This window comes from Athalia rosae, chromosome 3 (assembly GCF_917208135.1).
Source record: "Athalia rosae chromosome 3, iyAthRosa1.1, whole genome shotgun sequence".
NCBI lineage: Eukaryota > Metazoa > Arthropoda > Insecta > Hymenoptera > Athaliidae > Athalia > Athalia rosae.
Window position 1 is genome coordinate 24,607,771 of NC_064028.1, and position 14,776 is coordinate 24,622,546.

General features: G+C 44.1%; 1 protein-coding gene across 1 annotated transcript in view; it reads left to right on the forward strand.

Annotated features, from left to right (window-relative positions):
• The first annotated feature begins 5,142 nt into the window (after window positions 1–5,142).
• LOC105686909 (hemicentin-1) overlaps window positions 5,143–14,776 on the forward strand; it is a 64,920-nt gene continuing 55,286 nt past the window's right edge. The window contains exon 1 of the mRNA XM_012402164.3: window positions 5,143–6,954. Coding sequence (XP_012257587.1) covers window positions 6,807–6,954 — 148 coding nt within the window. The 5' untranslated portion in view covers window positions 5,143–6,806. The remainder of the gene's footprint in view (window positions 6,955–14,776) is intronic.

Genomic DNA, 14,776 nt, shown 5'->3' on the forward strand with positions numbered 1-14,776 from the left:
GCCAAATCGCGTTAAAAAAGTGTCCTACAATTGATTTTTTAAATACTTCATTTGTGGCCCAAAAATCGAAAAAATCCAATGAGGTATCTTTTCGATTTTTTTCAATTCTTGTGTCAAAAGTCAATATTTCATAATTGTTTTCATTTCGATTCAGTCTTATCGATTTTCCATTCATAGAATAGAGACCTATATTACAGAGGACGAAGGTGTAGGTAGTTGTTCGAAAAACTTGTGTGAATAATGAATGAAATTCCTACAAGGGAATGTTCAAAGTATAGCCGCAAGCCTGGTGTATCTTAAGAGTAGAGAATATACCACGTGGTATCTTCCTGTTAAGTTACATACATACGCGTGCATGTATACCGTACCTAACGTATCCACCTACCCTGCTCTTCGACGGGATCCAATTTTTCGTTGAAAACTTAACTCATCGTCAGTCGGTATATACAGGAGTGTAGTTAGTTCGAGATCAGGAATTCTCTGCGATCCCGATCCCTCGGGACCCCGAGGGCGTCTGGTTTCTACAGTGCAAGATGTATGGTATACGTAAAGGATATGTATATACCGCTATTCCTAAACGCCTGTAGGGATTAGCTTGTCAAACAAAGTCTTTTAAAGGAAATTATTCTTTGCCTTACGTATTTCTAGAGCCACGGAAGATAACTGGAATGGGGTGTCTACGCAGTTAAAAGTTGGACGACCCTCTTAATTTTTGAATTCTCGAAACTTCGCCGTTAAATACTGCAATATGGAATACATGGCGTAACGACTTCTGGTAACGACTTTTTTCGCCCCCTCAAAGTTACACGGCAATGAATTCAAATTTGGAACCGATGCGTGACGCCCGTCAATCGTAACTCGAAACCAGCTTGTTTTTCGAGTTTTTTCTTCTTCTCTTTATTTTTGATCTTTTACCCACTATGCTACCGCAGATGAGGAACGGAAAGACAAACTATTCGGTGGCTTCTCGCGAGAGATTTTCATCTTTTTGAAGATGAGACAAAATGATAATTCGATTGGAGAAATAGATAAAAATGACTGGGAGTCAAAAATGATTAGTAGATGAAAGACGAGAGAAACGCTACATTTTTCACATACTCTTCAAAGGTGAGAGAGACATAGGCACCTGTTGGTAACATCCAGAGTCCCAGATGGTACGAATAATAATTACTAGGTTACCACCGAGCTAATGAATATTTGAAAACCTAATTCAGAACGAACCGTGCATGGTTATATTATTATGTATATCGTATGCTACGGTAACATACGCATTGAATTAATCAACCGGTTCCCAATTATGTCCCCGACGATCTGCCGGCCAATTATAATCCTGATATGTTACAAATACCCCCGGAACGTCCCCGAAGTCCAAGGCATGATCGAACAAACCGAATAACATATGCGTGGGAAAGAACATCGATATTCGTTCGATTGACCCGGGGGTCGATTCCATGGATTGAAATTCCGAAAACGCCATTTGAATAGTATTTATTTTGTTTTTTTTTTTTTCCAATTTTCCATCATGTCGCCCGTTCCACGTTCTCGCCCGAGTAATTCTGTACTCTGATTTTTCATAGCTTTAATTTTATGCGCGTAGATTTCGAGAACCGATGTAATTTGTTCGCTTTAGTTCCGTGGTTTAAAAAGAGGGTGGGATAATCGATGCGGGGTGGGCGTGGGACGGATAGCACCGGGTGAAATGACTGGCCATACAGCGAGATACGTTGTGAATCATTTCGGGGCACGCGAATCCCCCATAAAAATAAAACCGCGTCACCGTAAGTGCGGACTACTCACCGGCTACTGGCGGTAATACGTAAACGTATAACGTTATGGGGTGATATAGAGAATTCTGACTCATCCGTTTATGTACCATATTCAGGCCTTTCCACTTCCGAAGATTGCGCCGTATATATGGGATAAGTGATAGCTCCGGCCATGGGCTGATCAGGATTGGAGGGGGCCGGGGGCCTGGGGCTCCCGAAGAAGAAAAATGACGCTACCGGCGGCACTCTTGATCGTGGAGAAGGAGAAGCGCCGCGGCGGAATCCGTCGAACGTGAAGAGGAGAGAAACAAAAAAAAGGAAAAGCAAATTTTTACTTTACTCTCTTTTCATCGCTAATTATATCGTGGACCATAATGCCCCGCGCGCGGGGTCACGCCGAATAATAGTATGACTCGCTGTAGTCTTCTCGTTACTAAATCCATTTGCTTAATTCCGCGTCGGCAATGAATCACTAATTAGACCTCCCGGTATAATCTCCGAAATTCGGAGTCCGAATTCAGGGACATTTACATAATTGAATAACTAGCGCGGTTTAACCCGCCGGCAGCTCTCGTATCAACCCCCACCGACGCGACGTAGCGAGTCCATCCATCCGACGAAACGTGGGGGGGGAGGGGGGGGAGGGCGAGGGTGTCGGTTTACGCGGAACTCCTAGAAATAAAGCTGCTACTGAATCAACATCGTTAAATTAAAATTCCATGGAAACTTGTTACAACGACGCGAAAATTGTTGGAAATAATCAGCTGGCACCCCTCGCGATTACGTATCCGATCGACCGGAATCGATTTTCGTTCGACCCCCGCGTCGTCGCGACCAACGAGCGACTCGGGAGGATTTTAAGATTTCAAGAAAAATGCAAATCGTTAAAGCGGAGCGTATTTTCTCAACCGCTTTCGAATCACCCGGCATCGACTTACGGAGAGAGAACAATGCTTCGGATATGCACACGGTTTTGGATGGAACGCCAGACCGCGACCGGCACCGCAACGTCCAGCGGCGAGGTAGGTAATACGCGATTATATTCCAGTGGATGGGTAATTACGTCAATTACAGGAACAATAAGCTCGTCAGTACCACCGAGAAGACATTTGAATAGATTCAGGTGGTTTGGAATTGAAGGGGTTTGTACAGTCGAGGACCACCCTACCTATGCAGCTTCGAGAAATCATTGAAATGCTCCGATTACAGACGGTATAAGCCTCCCGATAAATATGCGGGACCACTTTTCCTTTTTCCTCCTGGCATACGCTTTGTTCGAAACATCGTCCAGCTGCCGTTCGATCGACAATCATCAATTGATCTAATTTTCACGGCGTTTTTTTCCACCGCTGTAATGTCCTGATTCTCGCTTCCTTCAAATACCGCTCGTCGATATTTCCAATTAGGGATAACGAGCAGCTACAAGATATCGCCAACGAGTCGAGCAGATTTATAATCCTAACCGGCGGTGGTCACGGGAGGACATGATTTCTCGAAAATTCGCAGTTCCGATCGGTCCTCGGTGCCAATATATATACGCGTGCGGTTGACTCGCGCATCAGTCGGCGGACATCAATTCGGCGGGTTATAATTACGGTGATCCATTCATAGGACGTGTAACGCACGGTGGATATCTGTATAACATAGATGAGGTCTCGTCCATCGTTTCTATACAATAGACGTACAACCGCAACACACCCAGAGTTCGCCGGGCTGAGTGACTGCGGGTTACATGGCCGTGTAACGCTGCGCACGACACAGGAACGTTGCACCGTCCACCGATATTAATTCCTACTCGGATTATGTCAGTTTTGATTGCGAATTGCGACCGGGGTTGACACAAGCGAAAGGAGAGTGAGAACGGGGGGGAAAACGGGCGACCGCTATGCCCAAAGTCCTCCGTCTGTACGCGGAATCGAAGAATCAGAGCGAAGAAATATCCCGAAATATGTCGGGTTTTGCACTTCGCGATCGCGTCGTATGATGAAATATCGATGCATTAAGTCGACTCCTCCGAAGCAATATAATAACAGGGAAGGTCCGATAATATCATCGACGGAAGAGAAAAACCGATCGATATCCGAAGCTATCCATCACCTGCACCCGCGGTGATCATCGGGGCACGTGGGCCCGGGGGAGAGGCGCACGGAGTATAATATAACTAATAGAATTAGAAGAGACGATGTAATTGATACGAATCGGGGGTAGCATTAGAATTTATTGCCGAGTTTACGGAACATCGATAAAAGGCGTTTCGAAATATTCCCGCGGCGTGTAAATCCGTGTAATTCCATTGGAGCGACGCGACGATGGGATAAATATCGCGTTGCGACGTACCCAGGTGCGAATCCAGTCTTCGTATTTCGGGCGATATGACTGTCGCTCGATTAATTCAAAATTTGCACTTGAAGGTACTTCCGCCGGTGCCACCCCGCCGTCCAGCGGCGGGTCAGTTGGTATTATTTTGGCGTAGCGAAATAATTCTGTTTGCGGTTCAACTAAACCGCTACTCTTGAGGTAAACACGTATGTGAAATACCACTGCAGTTTACGAAGGTAACGAGAGCTATGTACCGATCCCCTAGTTGTCGGTCCGGAAATAGCATTGCAAAGTGCACCGCTGAAACTTTACCGTAGCAACGTGGAGAGACACTATTTTGTACCAAAACCGTACCGACCATCCCGCAACGTTTAACAGCGAAACCCTCGGAACTTTGGAATTTGTCAAAAACACGGAGATTAACGATCTCGTAAAAAATCCTCCGATAATCTCCGAGATTTTGGTCGGAACCGACCGAAAATAGATCGAAAAAATCGGAAACCTCTTTCCCCTGCGTGCCGCTAACCAAAATAATGAATAGAGAAAAAAAAACCACAACAACAACAACAACGAATGAAAACTATTTCGGGTGGAGAAATACTCCCCGAAGATTGCCCTCTTCGGAGACTATTCCTGAAAACTGTCCGTGGTTTGAACGGAACGGGATTCGGTATAAATAACAATTCCATGGTATAAAATTGATTTTCTCCGGTACTCCGAGATTCCCGTGGGTTCTGCGGTATGGGGTCCGGAACATGGTAGGGTGTGCGCGGGATGACGCATCGAGAAAAGTCACGGAGGAAAATAAAAGCTCTAGCGGCGTATTCCGTGTCACGTGTACGTCGGTGCAGAGGATTCGGGTTCCCATGTGTGCGCCTATTTCTGTATAATTCGTTTCCCGGTGTTCACGTGGACGTGTGTCCGTGCGTCGCGGGTACGTGTACACGTGACGGACGCATCCCTGTGTTGTATTCTAGCGCGGTTTGTGCCGCTCGCATCGGAGGCATCGGTGCATCATGGGTGAGTAAAAATGCGTGTTCGGTTGGATCGCGAGCGTGTTCTCGCGGTAGACGACCAGGGACTGGGGAACTGGCAGGAACAGCAGCGGCAACTCTTACGAGCGGGGACTCCGCACATGTCTTCAGTTTTAGTTTCGGTGTGGCGATAGTCGCTGCCAGCGCGACCGACAACCCCGCGGCAAGAGTGCACCAGTCGAAAGAATAAGAACAAGAAGAAGAACCTCCGCAGCTGCATTCTTCGCCGGTTCCGCGTCACCTACGATCATACCTAAAACGGAGAAATAAACCGGAAACTCGAAATCATCCGAAACGGCTGATCCGTCAAAATCCCACCCCTCCGTCGCGCGATTCGGAATTTTTTTCAAAATTTTCAAGTGACGCGTGTAAATGAAATAGGAAAAACGTGAAAATTCAAATAACGTTCACGAACCGCGGGCTAAGGGGATAAAAAATGGCGGGCTCCGATAAATAAAGTCGACATTTGAACTTCCAAATTTCGTAAATCCGTTTCAACCAATCTCGTCAAAAATGTAGGGCTAAGAATCTACAGTGCGACGATGTGCGGATACAAGAATATGACGACCGATCGGTGAAAAATAAACTGAGAAAAATAAAGAATCCCTTCAGCTGACACCGTTTTTACGAGGCGTTACTAGTCCGTTTGAAGAACGAGTAGAGATATTTAAAACTCCCTTCCAGAAAAAAAGGGGAAGAATATGTGCGCGCTTGGACCGCAATAAAAGTGAAGGGTGAACGGAGCCACGGTATCCCGTGTCGGCTTATTCGTTATAATCAAAAGATTTTTTCGAGTTGAAAAGCGCGTAACTGTACGTGTAACGTGTCTTTTTATGCAGCGTGTACGTAGTTCCCTGAAGGGTGATAATAATGAACTGCATGTGTGTCGTTAGAATAGACTGAAGTAGGAAACAAAAAAAGAAAAAAGAAAAAAAGGAAGAAAGGGTCTCAGGTTTGGTAACCTGACTACGCGATGGACCTTTGGCAGTTCGTTTCGACGCACAATTCGAAGAATTTCAGAAGACACGAGGCACAAAAAATATTTTCATGCAAACAAAGTGTTACCGGTAAAAATTCGGACGAGTGGGAAAAGATCGTACCAGCCGACACACGGAGGATGCGCGTTTGAAAATCTGCAGCTAATGTCAACGAAGTGAGAAGGGGAGCGGAGCGGAAGAGGACGAGGACGAGAGGGGTGAAGCCGACATTTCCATGGAAATAAATAGGCGTGAAAGTTGAATAAAATTCGATTCTGGATCAGAGTTGGAAGTTTCATTTAGCCCGAGCTAGATACACAAGGAACTAAATAAACGAGAACGTATAGTTGCTTTAGCGACCCACGCGGCGTTCTGCGAATCGCGTTTATAGATCGGTGGCAACAACTGCGCGGACCAGGTGGTCGTTTAAATTCACAATCGGAATCGACGATTCCCTGATAGATATTCAAGTTTAAACAAATTTAAAGTGTTCATCGGGACTTTTTTTTTTTTGTGAATTTCAAATCATACCGTCACAGTATTCCACACAACCGACGACGAAATATAAATAAGTCGCCGTACGAGATATACATATATATCGATGTGTCAATGCTCAAGGTGTTCGAATCTAAATATACCATCGAATCAACAGGATATCTTTTGTGCAGTGTTTCATTTCACTTATCTCTTTTCCCCCCCAAACGAGACAGATGAAGTACGAGACAGTGATAACGTTGTACAAATCGGTGAAAATGTCATTCGGTGAATCGCTCCTCATCGGTATCATATTTGCCTCATTTTTGCTACGCGAAAGGACGACAGTCGGAGCCGACGATGTCCTGGATTTTCAAAACAAACGTGAGTTCAATAACGTCAAATTATTACCGAACGCACACCACCACGAGTGGATATGCACTCGTGCGGCCGATGTCGATAAATACGTATCGATCGCACGCTCCGTACATTCCGATACCACGTGACCGTTATTTCGTAAGCAACAATTCACTTCCGCTCGACAATGCATCAGAGCTCCCGGGCAATGCACGTGATCATTTGCATTACAAGCTTCTATTCTACCGTACAGTGGTATCCGACATTCTAAGTATACTACACCTGCAAAGAGATGCTAATTTCTGCCTAAGATGCAGCGCAGGCCTCATCGCGAATAGATCCAAGCCCCCGAAACCGTCCTCACGTTATACCGGGGAGTGAGAACGAAAAAAGACGACGCACCCCCTATTTTTAAGATGGAAGAATATTTTCTGCGGGAGTCTGAAATCATTGAGAATCGTAGAAATGAACTGGTCAGTTCGAGTGAAATACTTCATTCGTACCTCTGTCATACCCATGCAAAATGCAAAGTTCAACCGACTCAAAAAGCTCTTTCTGAGTTATGCTCACTCTTTCGTGCGTCAGTCCCTTCTGATTTTCGATCCTACAAGTGCCATCAGATCTGCTCTACTTTTTTATCCAATGGCGATAATTTGCTTCCATTTTGCAGTACAAAATTTAATACAAAATGGAAGCAAATAAAAGAAATCTGTTGATTCTGATACCATTCAATCTTCTCGTTATTTCGTTAAAAGATTGCTACAGGTAATTCGCTGACGAACGGATCATCGAACCGAAAGTTTCAGTTCTTCCTCGTGAAATTTTGTCAGCTGTTGATTTTTTTCGGATATTCTTTTTTCTCTTTTCTCTCGTCTCTTTACTAACCTGATTGTGTACAGTTCGATTCGATCTGCGAATTAACGCGAATTCACGCGAGTTTTGGTCGTGTGCAGTTCGATGATGTATCGGCCATTGACGAATCGCGCAAATTATCGAACAGAATCAGTCGGTTTGTTGCGAACGGTGCAGCGGCCGGTAGTAGCGAAGCAGTTCACTTCATTAGATATTTTGGCACGAAAACAGAACTTTTTTTTTACTCTCGTTTTTTTTACAACAGCTGGATTCAATCAACGCTCATTAGAAGTTCAAAGCGTATTAAATATAGGCAAACTGTGATGGTTTTAAATTCTGCAATTGAATCTGTAACTAAAAATGATGAGAAATAGAATCGACTAGCTGAAATCGAATGAAATAGGACAATTGTTGAAGGGATATTTCGGGACAACGAATTTTTTACAACCTCTGATTATGAAGTATCCATCTAAGATATTTGGAAACTTTCTTTCAGTCTTGTGATTCTTTCTCAGGTTTATCGAGTGAGAATTTATTTAAAAAGGCGTCAGAATTATGTGTAATCTTTGATAATGAATCTCCCAAATACCTAACTACTGTTTGAAATTTTTCATTCTTTTTTCTTTCTTTTCTTCCGTCTTTTTATCGAGAACCATCAGATCCGGCTGCAGAGAAGATCGGCGGACAGGAGGGGGAGAATTCATTCAATTAGTGCCCCTCAATTATTATATATATGACCGAATTTAATTATTGGCAAACTTTTGCCGGTATCAATCGGGCCCTCCTCAAGCGAACTTTTTTTTTCAACGCGCCTCTTCAGCTCTCATAAAGTCACCGAGGTATTTTACTAATTTTGCTTCAACTTTGCAACGGGGGAGGGGCGGGAGAATTTTCATTTCCGAAAAACAACGAAGAAAAAAGAAAAAAATAAAATAAAATTGGAGGCGATAAATCAACTCGTCGTATTTAAGAATTTTATACATCCTCGATCACTTTCCGAAGTAAACTTCGAGTCGAAAGATTTTTGAATATTTTTACATTCCATTCGGAATACTTATACATGTAACAATATATCGTATGTATAGATCGTAGAGAGAATGTGCGATATCGGGGGGGTATCGAGGACTAAAAATTGATGAAATATTCGCAGGATCGGTGGAGAAACTGCGAAATATCTTAAAGGTGTTCGGAATGACCGGGACGCTTTTTCCGACAAGGACACGTGGTGCGGACGGCGTGGGCGATTTCGGACGTTACGAATTCGCGATGTTTGCTCCACTGCAGGGTGAAGGTATGCGGGGTGTGTTACGACTGTATGGTATTAGCTTCGTAGTATGCGTATTTGCTTAGAGGTGATGAAATATTCAAGTTATTCGAATAATCGGGGCAGCTGTTTGACCGACGACCTCAGCTGCCGGATCGTAGCTGGCATAACTCACGGTTCCAAATGACACTGCCAGTACAGGGTTTATCGGCGGTGGTTCGTTAGATGAAGCTAACGGAATTAGGAGTTTGAAATTGGGATTGGCGAACGACGAATGACCGTCGAAATGACGACTACCGCGACTACGACGCTGCCATCGCGATGGGATATATCACGGGGATTAGGTCATTAGATGGTGAATTTAATATCACTTTTTGCTTATCTCTAACAGCCCACGAATAAAATAACATAGTATAAGGCAGGGGGAAAAATGGCCGACCATTATCATGGCACATGGCACTTACGATCAAACGTTTCGCTGGAACAAAAACAATACAATTTCGCTACACACTCCGCTGCTGTATCAGGTGGAAAAACAATATCATTAATTGTAAAAACGACGTCGACGAACGTGGGATGTCGGGAGAAAAAGGAATTCCAAACTCCATACGCCGAAACGTAACAGTGTACATTTTGGTGAAAATATTTAATCGATGTACATCCGAATGATTTCGACAAATTTTCATTTTTTATCATGCCAATCCTCGTTTCATTGTTACGGAGTGTCGCGTGCGCGGTATAAATCGATCACGTATGCTTGGGTAAATACATGTACCCCTCGAATAGCGACAACATTGCAATAATGTGGCAGCTGCAAAATGATAGAGCCTTTCTATTTTATTCTATTTTTCTCTTTTACTTTCGTTTTATCCTTTCATCAGAACTTTCCAGTTTATAGCGTGTTAACTTTAAAAATAATAAAACACATTTTCAAGTATATGCGTGGTACGAACGAAGTTGCGCGGAGCCTGCGACCACCGCTACATCTATCTCCGCAATCTCATCGTGCATCAACAAAATAATTATGTTTTCCATACACAATTTTTCTTTTTTTTTTCCCTCGCCTCGTTTCGCCCCACCGCCGTTTACGTACAAAACCTCCGTACGAGTGTTCCATGCACCCTGTGATCGTATCAACCTTTTTACCGAGTCGAATAATTCCGCAAAGGGGATATTTTACTGGCAAAAATAGAGAAAAAAAGATAACGACCCATTTTCTATTCTTAGATTCACCCTCGTTATGTGTGTAGGTATAGAAAGCACATTTGAAAGAGCAAGATTAACAAATTCCCATCTTCACCCAAAGAACAATAAGTTCGGAAGACAAGATATATTCCTCCAGCTCTCTTTACCTTATACCTATATGGTGCAGAAAATATATTTGAAAGAAAAACTTTATCCCTCGTTGGACTCCTGAAACTTATTTTTCTTCCGATACTTTTTCTCCTTTTCTTCTTCTGGTTCTTGGTAGAATATTTATAGGTAGATTTAGCTTCTCCGACGGACGCCGTCTGTCTGCAACAAGTGACGCCTAGAAACAATTTGGAATTTTTAAGAAAAATTGTCTCTGGTTAAAAAGAGAAAAAAAACAAAACTACTGAAATTTGGAAACTGAAAACTACCGAAGATCGAACAATTTGTCAAATTTTCAATCCGAATAATTTCCGCAACCATGTTCATGCAAAATTGGAGAACACATGTTTTCATCTTTATTCCTAAAAAAAATTCAACGAGAAAACGAGGAGAACCAGAGAGTGAATCAAATGTGAATTCTTTGAATCCGAGCGAGGCCTGCAGTCGGAAGTGTATCAGCTATATTGTATAAGATTCCTGGTTTTTTTCGATGTCCCAGAGACTAGCGCCAGGCACCAGTTAGGCGCCTACCGCGCGCTCCGGGTCTCGAGAATATTCGTCATAATATTTTTAGAAGCTCCGAAACAAATAAGCCGTAGAGAATCCCCGGTTTAAGCCCATCCGAAGCCGACGAAGCTTCCGAACCGTACAGAATTCCGCGGGGCGCGCAAAACGAATTGGAAGGAAAAGCGGACGCACGAAACAAACTGACCGGACAGCGAGCTCAACTTCACGTGCAGCGTTTTCCTCGTACGTACGTATACGGATACCCGAAAATATAAAAAGTCAAGAGGAGGAGAAGAAAAAAGAAAAAAAAAAAACTCCTACACACGTCGCCAAGAATGTACCGGAATGTCGCGATCTCCGCTACACGATCGTCGTAGAAACACAAGAGTAGGAGGTATTTTTGTAAGACTGGTCAGCGAATACCGTTGTAAAGACCGCGGAAAAAACTATATTCTCCCAACGACGTGATATTTGTTTATTTTCGATATCATTTCTACGAGTATTAGTCACGCGACGGGGGTGCCAAGAATTTTCACTCGGAATCGAACGACGACCGTCATTTCTCCGAGTTCATAGCAACGGTCATTTTTCTTCGATGCGAGTGCGGGAAACGGGTAATCGCAGAAATATTCTCCCCCCAACTTCACCGCGCTTGTATAATTATCATCGATTGTGCGGCCGCGTACCGTGGTGAAAAAAAAAACTTTCAAACACATTGAGCGGTTCAGTTTCACCGATCGCACGTATAATTCTATGCGGTGGCCCGACCACACGTCCACCTTTCCTATGAATATTTAACTATTTCACCGGTCGCAGGGGAAGAGGGGGCCTAGGGGGGTGAAGGGTGAGACAGAAGAGGTCGGAGGCTTGCGACCCTGCGGATATTGACGCGCCTATGGGTAAATAGGTGAACGATATACGTCGAGCGTACGATGTTGCAGTATGGAACGTACGAGAAGTGCACCCGCCACGTTGGTACGGGGACACGGGGGAAATGATCGTCAGTTTTCACGGGATGGGGTACGCGGGCTTCTATAGGGGAAAATCAAAATACTTATAGCGCGTGCGGATACGTCGACGCGAGATAGAAATATCTACGCGCGGATATCTGCATCACAATTCAACAATCAGCATCACTATTACTCTGTACGGCGTCATTCTATCGCCCGCGCGTTTCTCTATTTCGGTGCACATTTACCGTACACCCGTTCCTACCCGTCTATTCTCGCGTCCGTTTCTCGTCGCGCGTTGTGCAACGTTCGTTTCTAGTTTCTGCAACACACGACCACCGTATCATGCGGAAACATCGATGTACGCGCGGCACACAGAGGAGGTAGCGCTACCTTTCGTATCACGTGTCCCGCACCACCTCGACGAGTAGTGATAATTGTGCCTTTCCAGAGTAGCGCATTGTACGAGAACGATGCGAAACTCTGACGCGTATAGCGAGCGCCGCCTCTCTCTGTACGCGTGAATTTCTCTACGTGTGCCCCGTGTACGATATCGCACATCCCCGCGATTTGTACACGTGCACGTGGCTACGTACGTGACGAGTTGCTCGTTGTCTGTTGCGGTTGCACCCCGTGATGTTCGTTGGCCGCACGGAGATACGTCCCAGGCACTGGGCGGATCGCTGCTCGCCACCCTGCGAAAATCCCATTGCCGCTGCACCTCCGTATTATCTCACCGCGTACGTCCTGTCGATTTACGCGTTCTTACGTGTAACGAGATTACGGAATCGATGACTGATATATACGGTGAACAAATTTTTATCTCCTCCGCACGCTCCCGCGCGCTGATACGAACGCGGTTCTTTTTTTTTTTTTGTCACAATTTTGAATCGATCGACCCCGCTTCGCCGCCGTTAGAGGCTGAAAAATTCAAAACGCGAAGCGGAAAAAAAATAAATAAATAAAACTCGAATAAACTTGGGTGGAAATAATTCGGTCAATTAACGCTACCTATACCATAACAGTTTCGGGTAATTTTTCAAAAGCCCATCACTCACCGCGGATTATTTATTTGTCGACGGCTAGTCGGTTTTTTTTTTTTTTTTCTCCATGTATTTTGGAAGCCAATTATAGCGCTGAAAGTTGTATATTTGTTGGTTGAAAATCAAAAGAATTCAAAGAGAAAAAAATTAAAAAAGAGCAACACGCATCGAGGTCTGATGTTCGATATTTTTTCACAATCCGCACCCTCGTTTTTCACCAGATGGATTTCCAGTTGAATACCGCGAATGAATTTTTTCATGTAGTAGATCTGGAAATATTATGTAACATATTTATGTGTAACATAACGTTGGTGTTGTCGCGTCAACCGATTTTCCCCGGTAATTATTGGCTCGCATTATTCGAAGGACACTCGTCCGCCGGGGGTGGAGAAGGAGGCGCGCGACTGTCAAAATCAAGTAATAAATAATGCATTTATCCTGTTAAATTGAAACTTAAATGTTCGCTTCGGTGGGCCGAAAACTTTCCACGTTGCACGCGGCAGTCGACGTATTATACTTTTTTACTTTACTCGGCACGGTTTGCGGACCACGCATACCGAGGCCACCCGTAATACCTGCCCGCCCGTCTACAAACCTGCGCCGAGGAGTAATTCTAACTTTTATAATTAAGTTAAAACCCTGACTTCGAAACGCCAGATACATCCCTATATACTATACTATATTTGTGTATTAGTCGTACTACGGCTCTTGTGTTAACGTAATACCTGGTTTAGACGGAAACATCCCTTTTCCACAAGGGTGTAAAGTTGGCAAACCTTGTTAAACCTGCGCATGATATATAATAAAATTATATCGAGCTTCCGTGCGGACAACAGACGCTAGAAATTAGTTACGGAATCAGCGAAAAATTTCTCCACGCTATGAATTATTAATCATCGGAAATTTCATCATCCAGCTTCCAAACATACGTATGTGCGGTACGATGGAATTCATCCATCTTAATATTTTTACATCATTTTCCTCGTCCGATGGAATACGACGTACACAATCTCAAGTTCGAAGAAACTGTGATAAATATTTTGTCCTCTACATATCCGACGCTCATGAACGTTGTACAGGGAGAATCAGCGCAGAGGTGACCGAATAGGCGTGGCGTTTATTAGTCCCCGGCTGTTCGGTCACCTCTGCGATGACTCTCTCCGTATAGTTCGGGGGCTTAGAAAATTGTGTGCACAATTACGTGGTTCCTTTTCACCGAAACGATTGGTAATTCTACCCTTGCGGTCTACAAATATTATACGAATAAGAGACACCATTTCCGGTGCATGCGTCATTTGCTGTGGGGTGTTAACGGAATTGGGCGTAGCGGACGGAAATTTGAGTAGAGCTCTCTGCGAATTATTCGAACAATTCGGGTGTTGGTAACGCGTCGAATGAATAAGCCATAACTGCTGCAACACGAATACACGATTAGGTGGGACGAAATACGGCTCGATTGATTCGAAGTTTTTATTTTCCCTTCGAGGGCCCAATTTTTTATTACCACTGACACGTTCGAATCATTATATTGTCACGAGCGGAGGGAAGGGAATGAGAAGAAAAAAAAAGGCAGAGAAAGAGGAAAATAGAAAGGGAAGCTGAGGGCGGGAAATGAAATGAAAATAAATAAAAGAGGATTTGGAGCAGCGGGAGGTGAGACAAATCATCGATAAAATTACCATACAAAACGGTCAACGGGCTCGTCGCGTACGTATCCCGAGCCCTTTAGCCACGCGGCGCGTCGTCCTCGACACACAATAGTCGCGATGATAGAGAGGCGGGTCGACGGGTGGAGAAATAAAGAAAAAACTAAATAAAGAAAAAGGAAAAAGGAAAAAGAAAGACGACAAAAAGGTGGAAACACGGGTTATGCGATCGCG